General features: G+C 39.3%; 1 protein-coding gene across 4 annotated transcripts in view; it reads right to left on the bottom strand.

Annotated features, from left to right (window-relative positions):
- LOC126356979 (helicase domino-like) overlaps positions 1–17112 on the bottom strand; it is a 379868-nt gene that overhangs the window by 9020 nt on the left and 353736 nt on the right. For all 4 annotated transcript variants that reach the window (XM_050007413.1, XM_050007415.1, XM_050007414.1 and 1 more), the window contains one exon: positions 3471–3644. In XM_050007413.1, coding sequence (XP_049863370.1) covers positions 3471–3644 — 174 coding nt within the window. The remainder of the gene's footprint in view (positions 1–3470; positions 3645–17112) is intronic.

Here is a 17112-nt window from a genome sequence, read left to right as displayed (position 1 = left end):
TTTCTTGCAATATGTTCCACATGTGTTATGAAATATCCTTTGACACTGAGTCACTGTTACAAATTAAGTAAAATGGCACTGATTTTGATGTATATAAAAAATAATAGATACAACCAAACATTGAAAAACCAAGGTGGAATAAGGACAATATTATGAAAAGGATAGTTGCTACTCACCACACAGGGGAGATGCTAAGTCGCAGATAGGCACAACAAAAAGACCATCAAACAAAGCTTCTGCCCAAATAGGCCTTCAGCAGAATTAGACAACACATGCGTAGACACACACTCATAAATGAGGCTCTCTCTCTCTCTCTCTCTCTCTCTCTCTCTCTCTCTCTCTCTCTCTCTCTCTCTCACACACTCACTCTCTCTCTCACACACACACACACACACACACACACACACACACACACAATAATAGTTTCTGGCTGCCAAGGCAAGTCTGGAATTGTCTGTTGTCATGTGAGTATATCAGTAGCCTTTTCTGGAAGTATTCCACCTTTCTTCATCTTCATTTTTCACAAGCAGCGTCCAGCCTTTGTAGCCACAGACATTGGTTGTGTGTGTGTGTTTTTTGTCTAGTTCTGATAAAGGCCTGTTTGGCCAGAAGCTTTGTTTGACAGTCTTTTTATTGTGCCTACCTGCGACTCATTGTCTCCACTACATAGTGAGTAGCAACTTTACTTTTTTTTTGTCATAATTGTTATAACTATTGATGGCAAATTTCTTCCCAAAGAAACAATGCAAGACTCTTACCTGTATTAAATGACAACAAACACATTGCAGAAGTTGCTGTACAAAGTGACAGAACATTAGAATAACTTATTTTTCTGGAGAAATGTTGCTCTACACTGAACCCACAATATTTGCAGGTAAAATGTTAAGTGAATGATTAAAAGGGTGGCAACCCCCCCCCCCCCCCCCCCAAAGACACACATAAGAACACAAACAAAAGAAGCATGCACAGACAGAGGGTGCAGAGGGTGTGTGTGTGTGTGTGTGTGTGTGTGTGTGTGTGTGTGTGTGTGTGTGTGTGTGTGTGTTTGAGAGAGAGAGAGAGAGAGATCCTAAATGATAACGGAACTTTTATTCTCTTTAGATTTGTATGAGTTATTAGAAACACAACAGACATTTGAATGTGTGTTCAATAGCACATTAGCATTACTTATTGTTAACTGTTCTAGGGCTGGTGAAGGGTTTGATGTAACACAATGTTAAGAACTTCTCATAAAACTATATAGAAAAGGAGGGAACTGTGCAAACAAAAAAAGTATTACAGCTTTTGAAAGAGTTTGTTAATTATCATTTATTTCTGAAAATATTATTTGAAAGCTGTATTTGAAAACAGTTTACATTTTAACAAAAAAAAAAATGCAGTATTTTTAAGACAACGTTTACAGATCTATTCTCGGGGTAAAAACTTCAAAATATTTCCCATATCCTCCAACCATTTCATTCCATCTTCTGAGCATATATTCCTAACAATACATGAAAATATGATAACATGGTAAATAGCTGTGATCACTTTCATAAACATATTGATCAATTCTTGAATGTTCTACTGCTTTCACAAAAAGACAGCAAAATTGTGACAATATTATTTTGACTTGAAGAGTTGAAGTGTGGAGCATTTAGTTAAGTTAGTTTTTGATATGCTATTTTCATTATAAAACTATATTATTTGCTCCTTTATCTGGAATTTCTTCAGTGTGCAGAAGTCTGTGGTTATGTGAGCATATCACTAGCCATTTTGGCAGGTATTCTATTTCTCTTCATTTTCCACTAAATTACTCATATCATTGGTCAATACCACACAATGCTCAATTGTAAACAGTGTTAACAACATATCTTCTTTGTGGCTGCTTGAGCAGTATACAGCCTCCTTATGAATGGGGCTAACTGTTGCCATTAAATCACAAAACACTTTGATGGCTGATATCTTTCGACAACAACTATTCAAAACGATATTACAAGCAAATCTTGGATTGAACAATGTGGCTCGGTCAGATTTACAAACAGGTTTTAAAACATTTTTCACTTCATAAACTGCAACAATCAGATTGTCAAATCACTGAATGTTTTCTCTAACAATGGACAATCCAGGATGGAACGTAACAATATTGTGAGAAGGATAGTTGCTACTTACCACGTAGCAGATATGCTGAGTTGTAGATAGGCACAAATAGTCAACATACGCATGCACGCACGCACACACACCCACACACACCCACACACACACACACACACACACACACACACACACACTTGGCCACAGTCTCTTGCCGTTGAAGCCAGACTCTGGCTTCAACAGCCACAGACTGCGGTCTCGAGTGTGTGTGTGTGTGTGTGTGTGTGTGTGTGTGTGTGTGTGTGTGTGTGTGTGTGTGTGTGTGTGTGTGTGCATTGACTGTTTTCGATGAAGTCCTTGTTGGCCGAAAACTCAGCATCTCCACTACATGGTGAACATATTCTTTCCTTTACACATTTAATTACTGTATTAACTCACTCAAGCATGGTCTCTCGTACTGGGAAGACACTGACTAGATGCTCTAGTAACTTCCTCTCCCACCCTGTCCCTTCCTTGCCCAGACCACATCTTGTTCACAGTAAGAAATTTTGATTTATTATAATGACGATCCCACACATCTTAATGAAGCTGTGATTGTTACTTGGCAAAATTTTCTTATATTTTGTTCCATGGTATTTGCTTATTTATTTCTATGTATACATCTTTCATCAGACAAGGTCTGTCAACTTTCCAGTTCAAACGAGGGATGAGGGCCCACTGCAGTATCACACCACATTTAACTCTATCAATACATGCTGATTCCGCCTTCAATGTATTAGTACTTAAAGCTAATACTGTTCGCAGGAACATAATTAAATATATCAAATAAAAAGTACTACCTTTTAACAAGTGTTAACATTTCATCAGATGCTGTATGGAAGTTCAATTTCATAATGGAACAACTTTCATCGTTACGGAAACTATTTTCACTTACTGCTCAAAACAGTGTTTGTTGTTGAATGTGAGAAGATATAATATGAAAAACTTTAGAGATTAGAGGGTAAATTAATGTTAATATCCCATAAGAAAGCAATCGGCCACAAGTAGAAAATAAGTATAGGCAAAAATATATTTAAAGAAACTAACTACACGTCATAGACAAACTCCAGTCTGTGACATTGTGAGTTTGCAATGTGAGAGTCACAAGGGTGGGAACCGTACAGTACAGAAATGAGTTCATGAGGGAAAAAATGGAGACAAAGAAAGAGGAAACAGGGAGCAGTTTAGGAAAAGTGACCCAGAGTAGACAAAATGTAAACGAAAATGCCCTTGTTCTATTATTTGTCCCCTCCACCAGTAATTTGAGTTTCTATATAACCTTCTTCCACAAAAGAATGCCTTTTTTGGTTTTTGGAGATACTAGCATGGTTAGAGGACGTACACTAATAAAAATTTCTCACCGTATCGTTTGATGAGCCAGGTGCTGCTTGTGTGTGTGTCACCTGACTCGCAGGCTGCACAGCAACTGCTACTAGTGGAGCAGTGCCACTGGTTGCTGCCTGGATGCGAACTGGGCTCTGTGATGTCTGACGCACTGTTACAGGTACTGTTTGACCTTGTAATGCTGCACTCACCTAAAAAAACACAAAAATGTTAATAAGAATAAAATTAATTGTACTATCACAAAAATTAGTACAGCTGCACTTAAAAGTAAATCAAAATAAATCCTTATTTTAAGAATGTGGAATATGATGCAGCTGATTTGCTGATAAAGGTAAATTACAATGACGTGAAACAGCTTTTCATTTTTAAGCCCTGCCATACGGACTGTGAAAATCTGGAAATGTCATAATAGTAACAAAAAAGTGAAGAATGGAATTCTAAATAACACAGTTGACCTAGTGGCATCACAATATATGGCTCCCTTGTATTCCAAAAGAAAACAGTCAGTCTTATCACATGACAGATACTGGGCACTTCATGAGAGTTTTAACATGTATCCCTTATTTACAAAGGTTTTATCATATTTTATAGAAGTTTGTAAATAATGGAAGAAAGGGGCCAAAAGCCATAATAAACTAAAAGGTTAACATGGAGCTCAGTTCCCTGGGAAAAAACTACTCTATAACCTGTCAATAGTTTGTTCCATTAAATAATTCATGAAGGACAATTTTACAGTTTGAACAGGAAAACTAACTACTCTGTAGATTATAGTTCAATAACATGTGTAAAAGAGCGGAGACTATTGCTTTCTCTTTCTCTTTGGTTAGGGAATTAGGTTTGTCCTGAATATGGCATCTTCCTTATAACAAACATTTATAACAGCAGATCAGTTACATCAGATTCACTGAAATGAATGGTTGACCGGAATGACACCAATATAAATGCAATGATACAATAAGATATTAGTGGCAGTGGGTCAGGAATGTTGAATTTGCAATGTAATGATTATGTCATGACTAATGAAAATTTGTTACAGACTGGGATTTTAGCCCTGATTTTCTGCTTTTTGCAAGCAGTTACCTTTAGCATCAACTTGTCCGAGCATGCCTCCAGAAACAATTTTTTTAGATAGTCTAATGGTTAAGGTAAGTGCTTGCAAAAGGCAGCACATTTTGGTTTGAGTCCTGGTTTCTTAAAAATATCCATTGGTCTGTTAAATATTTCCATTAGTCACAACATATTCAATGACTACAAATAATGTAGCGGTCATGTGTAAAAAATGTAAAACCTTTTATTCTCTTTCTTCTTGTTTAAAAAAAGTGTCATTCTGAGATCGTTATTTCCTTGTATGCCAAACCATATAAATCATTTGCAAATGCTGTTTCATGGGACAATGCTGAATGTGACTATGAGTGAGGAGAAAGAACTGATAAATTGTAAAGTCTTCACAGGTTTGCTGTTGGATGACATTGTGCAAATTCTACAATATTTCCTCGGAGCAACTGTGCGGCATCTTCAGGTGGTTCAACCTTGCTGGTGGCTAGGTACAACAGACGGTATCCGCACATCGACATCCTGCATATAGAACATGCACGCAAAGACAGCGCAGGTGCGGAAATCATGCATGCACAATGATTTGCAGCTGTATGGTGCCATACTAAAACACCCTCTGCTGAAAATCGCAGAGCGGCCCTCCTATGCATGCGCTGTACGCTACGTTTACTAACAGTGTGGCCAGACATCCCTCACTAAAAAAACTATAATAGACCAGTGCCATGACAAGTCTGTTATATAAAACAAAATGTTAATTTTCTCATCGGGATTTAATAGCAGCCAATGGCAGGGTTCCAGGCTGTGCTCAGTTGGAATCCCGCATATTTGCTGATGAGATTCTTAATGATGCAATCCCAGAAAGATGATGCCAGGGATAAGACTTCTGTCTTTTCATAAACCACGTGATATCCTTTATTCGGACTATGTTCCGTAATAGCCGACTTTACCGGCTGACACAGGCGTATATGACGCTGATGTTAAGTGCATTATTCTTGTACTGTGCAACATGTGTGGGTTATATATGCTGCCTCACAGCGAGAGGGAATCTTGTACACACCACATTTCCTGAAAGTTCTTTAGTTTTGCAGACGGTCGAAAAACACACTTAATATCATAACTTCCGAGGACTCATCCAATTCTTGATGACATTGGCACCAAAATAGGGCAAAAATGCCAAAGTGGTGGATGTCTTTGTATTTTAATTTTGCTCCATAGACTGAACTCACTTTGGCCTGAATGCATGACGTATCTGTCTCTCAGAAGAACCATTTTGTCAGAACACTGCTTCAAATTTTGTATTTCACTTGACAGGCTTTCAGGATCAGATACTCCATGCTCCATGAACTAACATATGCAATGTACTACTACATTTGCACAGGATGATGGTATCTTGTGGCCAGGAGATATAGATCTGTATGTATTGGCTTCAGTAGCTGCTGTGTCTTAAGGTTCCATCTGCTTTCCTACATACCAAAACATCAAGAAAAGGGTTAAGTACCATCTTTTTCCACTTTCACTGTGAAGCTTATATTTGGATGGCGCAAATTTAAATGCTGAAGAAATGTAGGTAGAGTATCAAGTCCATGTGGCCACACCAGAAATGTATCATCCACATACTGCAGAAAACAAGAGGGTTTGAGAATAGCTGAACGTTGTGCTATTTCTTCAAAGTCCTCCATAAAATAATTGGCCACCACAGGAGACAGAGGGCTTCCCATGGTGACACTGTCCACTTGCTCAAAATATTGGTCATGAAATAAGAAGTATGTTGGAGCAAGCACATGTTTAAATAATGCCACTATGTTCTCCTCAAAGTTGTTGATAATGAGCTCTAAAGAGTCCTGTGAAACAGCACCTTTGTAAATGAAGACACAACATTTAAACTTGCTAAGAGATCTGATGATTGCAACCTAAGAGCTTTCATGCGACCAATAAAATCTTTAGAGTTTTGAATATGACAGTCGCACCTGCCTACGAGTTGTCCCAATAGTTATGTCAGATGTTTGTCAACAAAATAAGTAGGTGCTTCTATGCTACTTAACAATGGGATGGAGAGGCACCCCATTCTTATGGATCCTGGGTAGGCCATAGAGTGCAGGAGGAACTGCAGCCTGTTGATGCAAACCTTTAGTGACTTGCTCTGGAATCAAGCTCTTCCTGAGTTGCAGAGTCTCTCTTTGTATCCTACCTGTCAGATCACTTTTTAATTTACGGTATGCAGAATCATCGAGCAGTTTGTGCATCTTGTTATAATATTCCGTGCGTGGGAGAAGCACAGTAGCATTTCCTTTGTCATCAGGTAAGCTAATTTCTTGGTCTCCTCTCAATTCTCTTTCAGTTGAGGTGATGTTAAAATCGAACTTCTTAGAGAGCTCGAGTCAAGATGTGCAATATGTCGCACCTAATCTCTTTGGCAGAATCCTTAGGAAGTTTCGAAACAGCCTGCTCTATTCTACTAATCACATCTCAGATGCGAATGGTCCCTACTGTAGGTGCAAAATCCAGACCCTTCCCAAGCACTGAAACTGCAGCATTGTCAAAGTCTTCTCTGTGAGATTAAACAAGGCACGTCTTCTTGCATTCGGGCTAATGAGCTAATGAGCAAGTGGCACTATCTACCCAGTTCCAGGATACCGCTGAAAGGTTCAGTGAAATCTTCAGATGGAGTGGTAGTAAATGTCTGGACAGCAAACAAAATTCCTGACATGTATAGCACACCCTTTCTCCCACAATTGCTGCATTCGCCCATTGTTTAATTCTAATGGCAGCCACAGAATTTATATAATGTTTAAATTTAGCAAACATAGGAATGGTTTGCTTGTCGTGGCATCTCAGTTAAAATGCAAGGCTCCTTAACAGTCTACCTCTCTTGAGACATAACTTGTCGAACTCACATATGTACCAGATGTGTAAATTTAAAACATATTCTCTGGGAAAGCTTGAAGAGTCACAATTGATAACTTACTTCTATGAAGTTTCCTCTTACCCTCAGTCTTTTCAAATATTTTTGGATGCAACAGTCAATTTTGCATGATGCAGCTCTACAAAGGATGTATACGTGGGAGTTCAAACCAAGGAATTATCAGCATAATGGCAAGAAATTAAGAAATGTAAGGAATTTTTAGTACAGGAAGAAATTATGAAAATAAAATAAAATAAATAAAAATAAAAAATATAAAAGAAGAAAACCAAGCCTAATGTAAGTTGCAAATGAAGGAATCAATCCTCATTCTATGGCTGAAAGGTATGGTGCCTAGGCAGTTTAAGCTTTTGGCACCACAACATATTATTATTATCATTATTATTATTATTAGTAGTAGTATATTCATTTACTACAATGGAACAGCGTGAAATAAAATATGATGAGAATGGAAACTGAAGGATTTGAGAGAGTGAAATGGGAAGGGGTGGAAGTGGGGAACTACTACTCACCAATGATGAATGAAGGGTGACACACAGAGCAGATAAGGAAAAATCATTCTTCTTCTAACTGTTGATCCAGTTGGGACAACACTTACTGTTTATGAAAGGCTGTCCAAAGCCACGGGTGCATGGAAAAAGAAAGGACTGCCAGCAGTGAGGGGTAGGGGATGAGGAGAGATGTATGTGGGACAACAAGGTGTAGGGAAATATTACGGCAGTAGAGGGAGAGAAATGGCTCTCGGTGAAAGTGGCAAAATTGGATTAACACTGCTTACAGTAAGAAAACTGGAAGGGTTATAGAGAAGATAGTTCGACAGGAGGCAGGCAAGAGGAATTTGGGTGAAGTGGCAGTAGAAGGAAGTGTGAAAGAGGTAGTCAAAGTTAGGGACTTGAAGAGGTTTACGTCAGGAGTTTGCATAAACAGAATATACTATGAAGGAGCAGCTCTTGACTATGGTCAGAGGAGCTAGTAATATGAAATAGCACAGGTTATTGAAGCTGGTGTAGGTGCTTAAGTTTGCAGTCGGTCACTTGGCAGTGGGTAAATAGCTTTTTATTTTATTTGTCTGATTTTATTGGTATTTGGTGTACTTACCATACATTAGTACTATGGGTGGTTATAATTAAATTGCAGCTACTCACAGAGGTACAATGTGGGCAGTAAATACCGTATGGCAGCAACACTAGGTAGATATGCATTAATTGGGAAAAGATTTATGCTGGAAAAAATTAGTTCCAATTGTAGCTACCATGTGCAAATAAGGTGCTGTATATGGTTTGTATGATGGTGTGACATTTGACAAGGTATAATGTGGATGAACAGTGTGGCTATCAAGAAGAGAGACTGTGCACTGCTAGTGAAAATGTTTTACGTGAATAGCAGCAATTGCGGTGCTACATTGTGAGAGTATCCCTGACTGAAAGGTTTGAGGAGAGGATCAGTGTCATTACATTGTGTAAAGATAACGATAATGAAATTAAAAAACACGGATGAGCTTGGTGTAGCACCTGGAAGAGGAAGACATCCTATCACAGTGTAAGTTACTGATGAGGTTGCTGTTGCTGTAACTGCCCATGCAATATTTGCCCTGGGTAGTCTAGTGCTCAAGCAGTGTCACGAGAATTACCCATTTCACGGTCAGCAATACCAAAAGTTTTGCGGTCTATTTTATACTGGTACCCATACAAGATCCAGATGGCGCAGCAACTGAAACCTCACGATCCACAGTAACATTCTGAATTTGCTCTTCCATTTCTGGCACAGATCAAAGTTGATGACACGGCCAGGCAATATTCTATGGAGCGATGAGGCACATTTTACACTACACGGTGCGATGAATACACAGTCAGTATACACGAGCATGTTGCTCTCAGATTCCACCAGAAACGCTGTGGGGAACTGTTGATCTTGTCGTTTGACGGATGCTGCATTTTGTTGATATCTCCGGTGCTTGTATGGAACTATTTGTGTAAGCAGCAGTTAATAATAAAATCAACATTATGCCTTTCACATGTGTTTGGCCTTTTCTGCCCTCTTCCTGTTCCTTGTCCATTATGTATGGTATGGAAATATTTCTATATGGGCCAGATTTGTACCTGGTGGCGAAAATTGGAATTAATTAACGTTTTTCCAGTGTAAATCGGTTCTGTATTGATGTGTGTGCAGAATGTAAGGACTAAAATAACTTTTGCGTAATGTGTGTCTGCCAAGTAATGTAGCTTGATGAAACTTGGGCCATACATAGAATGAACTGCTACAGTACATAGTACAGAAGGTAACTGAAAGAAATATACAATGCAATGAACAGAAATGACACTTTTAGTTCAAAGATAATGCTATACATGTCACCGCAAATTATGATGGTTCCCAGGACCTTACAAATGGTGAGGCACAGTTTTTAGTAGGGTTTATGTTAACCACGGATGGTAATGCACGGCTTTGCGATGCGCTTGCATGCTGGCCACGAGGTTGGTAAGGTGGTGTTGTGGTAGGGTGTTAAATTCGTGCACGTAGACATGCTGCACTCGCCAATGAATCCCATCAGTGCTCAGTGGTGAATAGCAGCTCAGTCTGTTCAGCAAATATCCTCTTGTTCCAAAAGCTCCTCCACCTGTGCTGTTTGATGCAGTCATGCATTGTCATCCATATAAATGAAGTCAGGACTGAATTTATACCCGAGAAGATGCATATGATGAAGGAGTAGATTATCACAATAATGTCGAGTGAGTGAGCATACCACGTTGAAAGATTTGGAGGTCAGTATGCCCGTGCAACATTATGTCTCCTCACACCACAACACTCTGTTCACCGAAATAATCAAGTTCAACAATGGCGAGAGGTGGGAACATGTAATGCACCCATAAACAGTGTCAAACAGGACACCCAGAAACAATGTCAAACATGATTGCCTTGGTTGGCCTGGAGTTTGATGATTCAGGTGTTAAGGTGCATTTGGCCTTGACCTCATTTTTATAGCTGACAATGCATCAAACAGTGCAGGTGAAGGAGCTTCTGGAATGAAATAATATTCGCTGGATGGACTGGGCTGTCCAGTCCCCTGAATTGAATCCTCGAGCACTGATTGAATTCATTGGGGAGATGTACTGCAGCACGTCCAGTTCATCAGTGACCATCCAGCAGTTGTCACCCGTGCTCGTGGAGGAATGGAGCGCCTTACCACAGCACCACCTTGCAACGTTGTGGCGAGCACGAGTACGCTTTGCCATCTGTGGTGATAACGCACCGTATTAAGAACCACGTCCCGCTGTTGGCGATGTCCAGAGGCCGTCGTAAATTGCAGTGACTCGAGTACAATTATTGTCTTTGAATAAAAGTATCATTTCTATTCGTCTCATTGCGTATTTCTCTCAGCTACCTTCTGCAGTATACTGTAACTGTTCTTTCTCCTTATGGTCCAAGTTTCTTCGAGGTCTGTTACTTGGGCGAGACACATTGTGCAAAATTTACTTTTATCCTTAAGTTTCACACACCAGTGTACATGCATATTTCTGTACCACTAACATGAAAACAGTGCTTGACTTATATCATTTTCTGACACTGAGTCACACAAATAACATGAGGAGGAATCTCTAATATCCATCCTGTGGCTGTCACAGCAGAAGTTCCTGTGACGGAAATTCATCCACCGGGAACTGGCGTCGACATTAAGAAACGTGGCCACTTCTGAGAACAGAGTATTCGGCAGTGTTGAAGGTGTAGTTTCGACAGACAGAGATTATAATGCAGTGTTACTGTGTTTTTGTCCAATCTGACAAGTGCCAGATGGATGATGCTAGATCACATTGTAACCCACTTGGTGACACATCAGCATTCAGTACAAGTTGAGAAATGGGGTGGGTGTGTTCCCACCTAGTATGAGGCAACTTTTCTTCCAGTCTCAAAAGAGATGTTAGCCGCAAGTGTTGGATTAGCCCAGCAACTGAGATTACTAATGTCATACAGTGTGAGTCACCTAACGTTACCTCTGGATATATTTCGTAAACCACATCAAATACTGACGAATCGGTTCCACAGGCTGAACGTGAGGAGAGGGGCTAGTGTAATTGGTTAATACAAACCATAAACAAATGCACGGAAGTATGTTTTTTAAGACAAATCTACGTTTTTTTAAATGGAACCCCATTAGTTTTGTTAGCACATCTGAACATATAAACAAATACGCAATCAGTGCTGTTTGTTGCATTGTAAAATGTTAATTACATCCGGAGATATTGTAACCTAAAGTTGACGCTTGAGTACCACTCCTCTGCTGTTCGATTGTGTGTATTGGAAAGCACCGAATTACATAGGGATCCAAAGGGAACGGTGATGGACCTTAGGTACAGAAGAGACTGGAACAGCACATTACGTCCACATGCTAACACCAAATGATGTCCACCACATTGAACATCTGTTGGCCTGACATGTTGGGACACACTGTATTCCACTCCGTAATTGAAAACGGGAACCATGTGTGTACGTGTACCTCACCCCCCATGGTAATGTAAATGTGCGTCAGTGGAAAAAGACCAATAAAAAGGTGTTAGCATGTGGACGTAATGTGCTGCTCCAGTCTCTTCTGTACCTAAGGCCCATCACCGTTCCCTTTGGATCCCTACGTAACTCGGTGCTCTCCGATACACACGATCGAACAGCGGAGGAGTGGTACTCAAGCGTCAACTTTAGGTTACAATATCTCCGGATGTAATTAACATTTTACAATGCAACAAATGGCACTGATTACGTATTTGTTTATATGTTCAGATGTGCTAACAAAACTAATGGGTTCCATTTAAAAAAACGTAGGTTTGTGTTAAAAAACATACTTCCGTGCATTTGTTTATGGTTTGTATTAACCAACTACACTAGCCCCTCTCCTCACGTTCGGTCTGTGGAATCGATTCGTCAGTATTTGATGTGTTTTACGAAATTATCCAGCGGTAATGTTAGGTTACTCACCCTGTATTGCCTCCCAGCTTCATCTGCACATCAAGCTGCTGTAAATGTTTGCAGGGTGATACGGTTAGCCCATTTCTGCAGCCAGTCAACAATATGACAATGTGATCTAAACTTTGGCAAGTATCTTGGAGCGACATGGCCATTGTGGTATCCTTGGCAAGAGAAACAACAGAAAGAATTGAAAACAAATAAGTAACTAGGTCGAGATGGAATCCCAATTTGATGTGTTCCATTGATTCAGTAGCTTCCTCTGATATAGAGTGATCTTGGAGCTGTGAATATTCGGTTTGGCCGTCGACATGGAAGCATGGCCAGGATATCCCCATGATTTTTTTGCATTTAGGGTTATCATAATGAACCCATTTTCAGTTTCTGGTCACAATGTGATGCAAAGTCCCTTCCGTTTTTGCCTCTGTAGCAACTGTTCACAAACACACAAATGCCGTTCAATGTCTCTTAGTTTCAGCTCACAAAGGACCCAACTTTCTTCTTTATGAATCATGTCCATAGCCTTGAGACATATTGTAATGGCTTGCTGTGTCACTCCCACTAATCATGCCGATTCTTCTTGAGTTTGATGTGAGTCTTCACTCAGCAATGTCTCAAATTCTGCATCTTCGGTAACATTCTCTCTTCCAACACTATGCCAGTCTACGGTATTAAAATCACTGTTCTTGAAGTGTTTAAACCACTCACGTCACGTTCTTTCACTAATAGTGGTCTTACCATACGTACTTGAGAGTATTCAACGGGACTGAGAACAACTTTATATGATGCAGACACAAATCGACAAATGTTTGAATGGGGTTTTGTTGACTGATGTCCAAGCTGACTGCCTGATATCTGCTAACTGTTTCTTTTTACCACTACCCACCTGTCGACAAACAGTGGAAGCAAAGTTGTACACCTTGTATTTAAGACCAAAAAGCTTATACCTAATTCCAATTAATTTTAAAATTAACAAGGGACTGAAATTAAAATTACAATTGTATAGTTAACTGGCAATGTGCTATATATAAAAGACAAAACCTAAGTAATTATCAAATGATAAAAAGCATCAAATTACTGTGTAGTGCTAGAAATATGAACAACGTACCATAATCTCTAAGGATGCAGGTAATAAATAAGGATAAAAGGCCAGTTGCATTACTAAAAATTGTGTCATGTGCCATCATTTGCAAGTACACAGAAGGAATTATAGAGATAAAATTATATGCAAGGGTAACAAGAATTGTCAGCTGTCTGTAGCTGTGAAAATAGGAACCACACAGTAATTTCATAAATGATGCTTTGCAATCAACGGTCATAGAATTAGAGAGGAATACCATACCCTGGCTTACAAAGGAGTGAGCTAATCATGACGTATAAAATATTTATCCCTACAAAATATGCGCAAGTTGAAGATTAAAAGTAAAATGCCACAGGGTTAACAGTCCTAGCAAAAAACGCCAAAACTAACTGAATTATGGGCCTCCTGCCGCCTAAATGGAGTACCCGACCCCAGCAAGGGCGACAGGTGGTACGGATGCGCTTGCATTTACAATGATTGGTACAATAATTGTACCCTATGTGTAGAGTTTATAAAAAAGAATATAGTAATGACAAATAAAAATGAAGGCAGTGTTTAATTTACACCTACGTATGTACCCAAATACTTGTAAGACTATAAATAGCAGGAATTAAAATATTGTCATTCTGCATACAATTTTACAGAGAAAAGTAAAAACATTCGTCGAGATAAGGTGACAGCTGACGGTGACAGGTGCCACCTCGTGCGAAACATTTTCTAAAATTTTCTCTCGAATTATTGATAGTTACATAGGGCTTATCTTTTACATACGTCATGTTGCCAGTTAACTATGGGTATATAACACAGTTTCCTTACCTTTTAATTTTAACTTCATTCCCTTGTTAATTTTAAAATTACTTGGATTTAGGTATAAGCTTTTCAAGATTTTTGGTCTTAAAGTTTCTTTCAGCAAATCTGAAAGAGGGTGTAGACAGCAACCAAAACTAGTCACCATGCTTTAATCGTATAATGAATTCTGTGGTTCAGGCATTGAAAGTTTTTAGCATTAAAAACTTTTAGGTAAAAAATTACGTTAAGACTGCCGTCTCCTTCCTGCAAAGTCAGGCTTCACTATTAACTGTGTTACTGCTAGACTGCATTCAGGAATTGTGGAGACTTGTAGAGTGGGCTGCATGGGTGGAGCAACTTACCACACCTCCACAGTATGTCTAGAAAGGTGGGTGTCAATGTCTGATGGAAAAGACAGATCTAGACAGTAATCTGCTGTAATGCACTGCTTGACATATGTTCAAATGTTTGAAGTTCAGTAACACATAAGTGACCTACTTCTGTTATAGAGGGAGCCAATTGAAACCTTTGGGCTCTTCAGGTGTTGGAAGATCTGAGGCTGGGGTGTCGTATTTGATACAACTCATTCTGCGAAAAGTATTTCAGCCGGTGATAATGGAGACAGTGAAATCAGCATTGTGGAATACATTTTGCCAGCAAGTTACACTTGAAACAGGCTCTTCACTGTGGCAGATAGTTTACAGGATCTCAGGCAGATAGTTTACAGGATCTCATTTACATAATAGCTCACTTAATAATGGCAAATATGGTACTTAATAAAGTGAAAATAACTTCACTATATAAATACAAACTCAGTAAAGTTACTTTGTCTACTCATGTGAGAGAAATGGAAAGGAAATGCTGGGAAGGCATAGTCGGCCTGCAAACTAAAAAGCCAACAGCAATCACGATGCAAGAAGCTACCTTTACTGGAAGAACGCTACAGCTACAGGATGACTCACAATCAATTTCTCTCTAGATCAGTTTTCCCTCTAGCAGTGCAGAATAGTGAGCAAAGATTTACACAGATTCTGTCCTGATGCTTTTCTGGCTTTAGTATTATTAGTAATTCGTATCTGTATTTCATGTAGTGTTAACGCACTTTGTGGAAAATAAACTAACCTGGGTGTGTCTGCACACTACATCACCAGTGATTTGTAAAGTGAGCTGCAGAAGGGTTGGTGTAACTTTGTGAAAGAGCCCTGTAATTGGTTTTTGTGATACAGTGCAACTTAGAAACTATTGGTCCTAGGGAAAAATGAATATGTCCTTCTCTGCGGGAAATTTAATGCAGTTTAATTTTGTGCCGGGGAACATTTTTGCTACATCTTTGGTTTTCAAGCTATCAAAGAAAGACATAAAATGTTACCTTTAAACGCCTCCATCCCACCCCAAAGCTCATTCTCACACCCTCACACTGTACCAGTCAGTATTTGTAGTATGTTGTTAATTGGACTTGCCTCTACCACTTCCTTCGGTGACTGGACTAATTAGAAATGTGCATTCACCATCACTGTAAAAGATAAATACCCAAATGTTATTGAGTAAGATTATGGTGAGCGTTTACAGTGGTTGCCATGCCGTGGTACTGACATATTATGTTTGTATTGGACCCACTATCACAGAAGCATAGTACCAAAATCCCCAAAGAGGTTACGGGAGGCTGCCAAGACAAACTGTCGTGGAAAGCTGGACGAGGGGCAAATTTTGCTTCACGACAATCCTCATGCTCATTCTGCTCAGGACTCAAGTCACATATGCTGGCTATAAAATTTTGCCACATTCCTATTTTCTCCTGACACTTTATCCTCTTTCCTCGGAAGAAGAGACCATTGTGCGGCAAGTATTTTCAGAACAATTTTTGAGATGAAACATTTACCTATTTCTCGATTTTATTGAGGTGTTAATTAAAACTTCATTACTACCCCTCATACACTTTATTGATATTTTGGATGATGCCGTGACTATGAAGCAGACGAATATAAATGTAGGTGTCTAAATATTTTTGCTGCTTTATGCTGCTTGCATTCAGTAACACGTTGGCACAAGTGATTGCTTTAAAATATATTTGAATCCTGCTCCCCAGTATTGCAAAAGTTAACAACATAAATTATTAATGGTGACTTTGAGCCATGTGGCAACTTCCTGATAATCAGAAGGTGAAGTTCCTTACGTTCTTGTCCTTTCCTTCCACATTTCATGTCCCTTGAGCTTTCGAAGCACTTTACTGGGCCAGCTCTGGTCATGTCTACATTTAGATTCCTGTCTTCTCCATTTTTTGAATTTTCATTGCTCTGTTTGATAACATATTCATTACATAATTTTCATTGCTAATCTCCTAAGATTGTTCCTCAGTATCCCATTGCTGTCTGACTTGACGATTGGCAACCTGCTGAGATTCATCTAATTCATCTGCTGCTAGAGAATTGTGAAGAGCTTCTGGGAATGACTGTCGTAGTTTCGCAAGTTAGTTGGCAGTCGGCTGCAAGCTTTCTATCTTCATGCTGTTTTTGTGGTTTTTGGTCTGTTTTGATGCAACTCCCCATGCTAGCCTATATACAAAACTCCTTCTTCTCTGCATAGCTATTGCAACTTACATTCATTTGAACATGCTTACGGTAGTCGAGACTTGGTCTGCCTCTACTGTGTTTACAATGCCACTCTTCCCTCCATTGCTAGACTGATATTTCCTGGATGCCTGAGAACTTGTTCTATCAATCAATACCTTCTTTTAGTCAAGTTTGCCTCATATTTGTTTCCTCCTCAACTCAATTCAACACCTCCTCGTCAGTTATTTGATCTACAAATGTAATCTTCAGCATTACTCTGAAGTGTTACATTTCAAATCTTCTAGTCTCTTCTTGTA

Source organism: Schistocerca gregaria, chromosome 1, assembly GCF_023897955.1.
Source record: "Schistocerca gregaria isolate iqSchGreg1 chromosome 1, iqSchGreg1.2, whole genome shotgun sequence".
NCBI classification, from domain to species: domain Eukaryota; kingdom Metazoa; phylum Arthropoda; class Insecta; order Orthoptera; family Acrididae; genus Schistocerca; species Schistocerca gregaria.
This window is presented reverse-complemented; position numbering and strand designations above follow the sequence as displayed.